The sequence below is a fragment of the Etheostoma spectabile genome, chromosome 4 (genome assembly GCF_008692095.1).
Source record: "Etheostoma spectabile isolate EspeVRDwgs_2016 chromosome 4, UIUC_Espe_1.0, whole genome shotgun sequence".
NCBI classification, from domain to species: domain Eukaryota; kingdom Metazoa; phylum Chordata; class Actinopteri; order Perciformes; family Percidae; genus Etheostoma; species Etheostoma spectabile.
In genome coordinates this window covers 10,192,057-10,193,175 of record NC_045736.1, presented here as the reverse complement: position 1 = coordinate 10,193,175, position 1,119 = coordinate 10,192,057, and the positions used below count along the sequence as shown (strand labels likewise).

Here is a 1,119-nt window from a genome sequence, read left to right as displayed (position 1 = left end):
ATTCCATAGTTTCTTATTGTATCCCTGTGTTGTCCTTACTGAAGAGCATGAGCATATCAATGTTCTTGTCCTTCCTCTTTACAATGAAGCAGTCAGAGCAGCCACTCTGCAGCAGCATCTCTGGTTGAATAACTGGGAAATCTGTTGAAAGAAGAATGTGAATGGTAATAATACATTAAACGGTTAACATTATAACTACAATATCATAATCACATCAACACTGCATCTGTATAAAAAACACATAAAAAACAAAATAACTGTTTCAGGGTCCCATTTCAAATCCTGCCATAGGGCTTACATTTTTCTTTAATATCTTTTTTTATTCTCTATTATTATTTTTAAATCGCAAGATCACACAGAGTTAGTAGCATACACTGTAAGAATAGTAATGCTTTTTTTTTCAGTCTATGGTAGCCTCTAGTGTAAAAGTTTAAAATAGTGATTAAAAGAAGCAAAGACAAAGAGATAATTAAACACCAGTGCGCACAGAAAAAGAAAGAAAACTCTTACTGTTGACGTCGTCATCAAAGACCGTGTTGTTCTCAAACAAAAAATCTTCGGATTCAGTTCCACAATATCCATATCTGCAAAAGGTTTATTAAAGATTTAACATCTAACAGAACAAACTGTGCAGAACAGAGTGTTGTAGTATGCACAAACACTCTGACGGTGTGATGCAGTAGATTCTTGCCAACAAATTTTAAAAATAAAACATTGCTTACGTTTTAATCCTATAGTTGGCATTATAGACGTTGGGTGTGTTCATGGAGGTAATATTCATTGAATAACTTGGCCACAACACATAATTCAGTAATGTGGTAACCACACAGGTATCCGAGGTCAAGGCAATGAAATACCAAATCCCAGGAAACTGAAATAACAAAAAAGGGAATATTGTTTGGTTATTAACTATATTTATGTAGATGCTTGACAATAATCTGAAAACGTTTACGTGAATTGTTTTCACAAAACATTGCAGGAAAAGGAAAAATATGCAAAAATGGATTTAGTAGGTTCAGTTCAATTTTGTCTAGTAAAGCAGTTTGAAAATTTCAAATTACAAGTTAGTTATAAATATGGAATGCGACTTACGTCTGGAGCTTTGTCCGCTGGCTTCAG

The 1,119-nt window shown here is 33.7% G+C and overlaps 1 protein-coding gene and 1 long non-coding RNA gene across 4 annotated transcripts in view; one reads left to right on the top strand and one right to left on the bottom strand.

Annotated features, from left to right (window-relative positions):
- LOC116688084 (uncharacterized) overlaps positions 1-1,119 on the top strand; it is a 45,320-nt gene that overhangs the window by 14,874 nt on the left and 29,327 nt on the right. The gene's annotated exons all lie outside the window — the stretch shown is intronic.
- LOC116688083 (uncharacterized) overlaps positions 1-1,119 on the bottom strand; it is a gene marked incomplete at its 5' end in the record, with an annotated part of 17,268 nt that extends 16,149 nt beyond the window's left edge. For all 3 annotated transcript variants that reach the window (XM_032513882.1, XM_032513884.1, XM_032513885.1), the window contains 4 exon segments: positions 40-141; positions 511-584; positions 723-871; positions 1,093-1,119. In XM_032513882.1, the coding sequence (XP_032369773.1) occupies positions 40-141; positions 511-584; positions 723-871; positions 1,093-1,119 (352 nt within the window).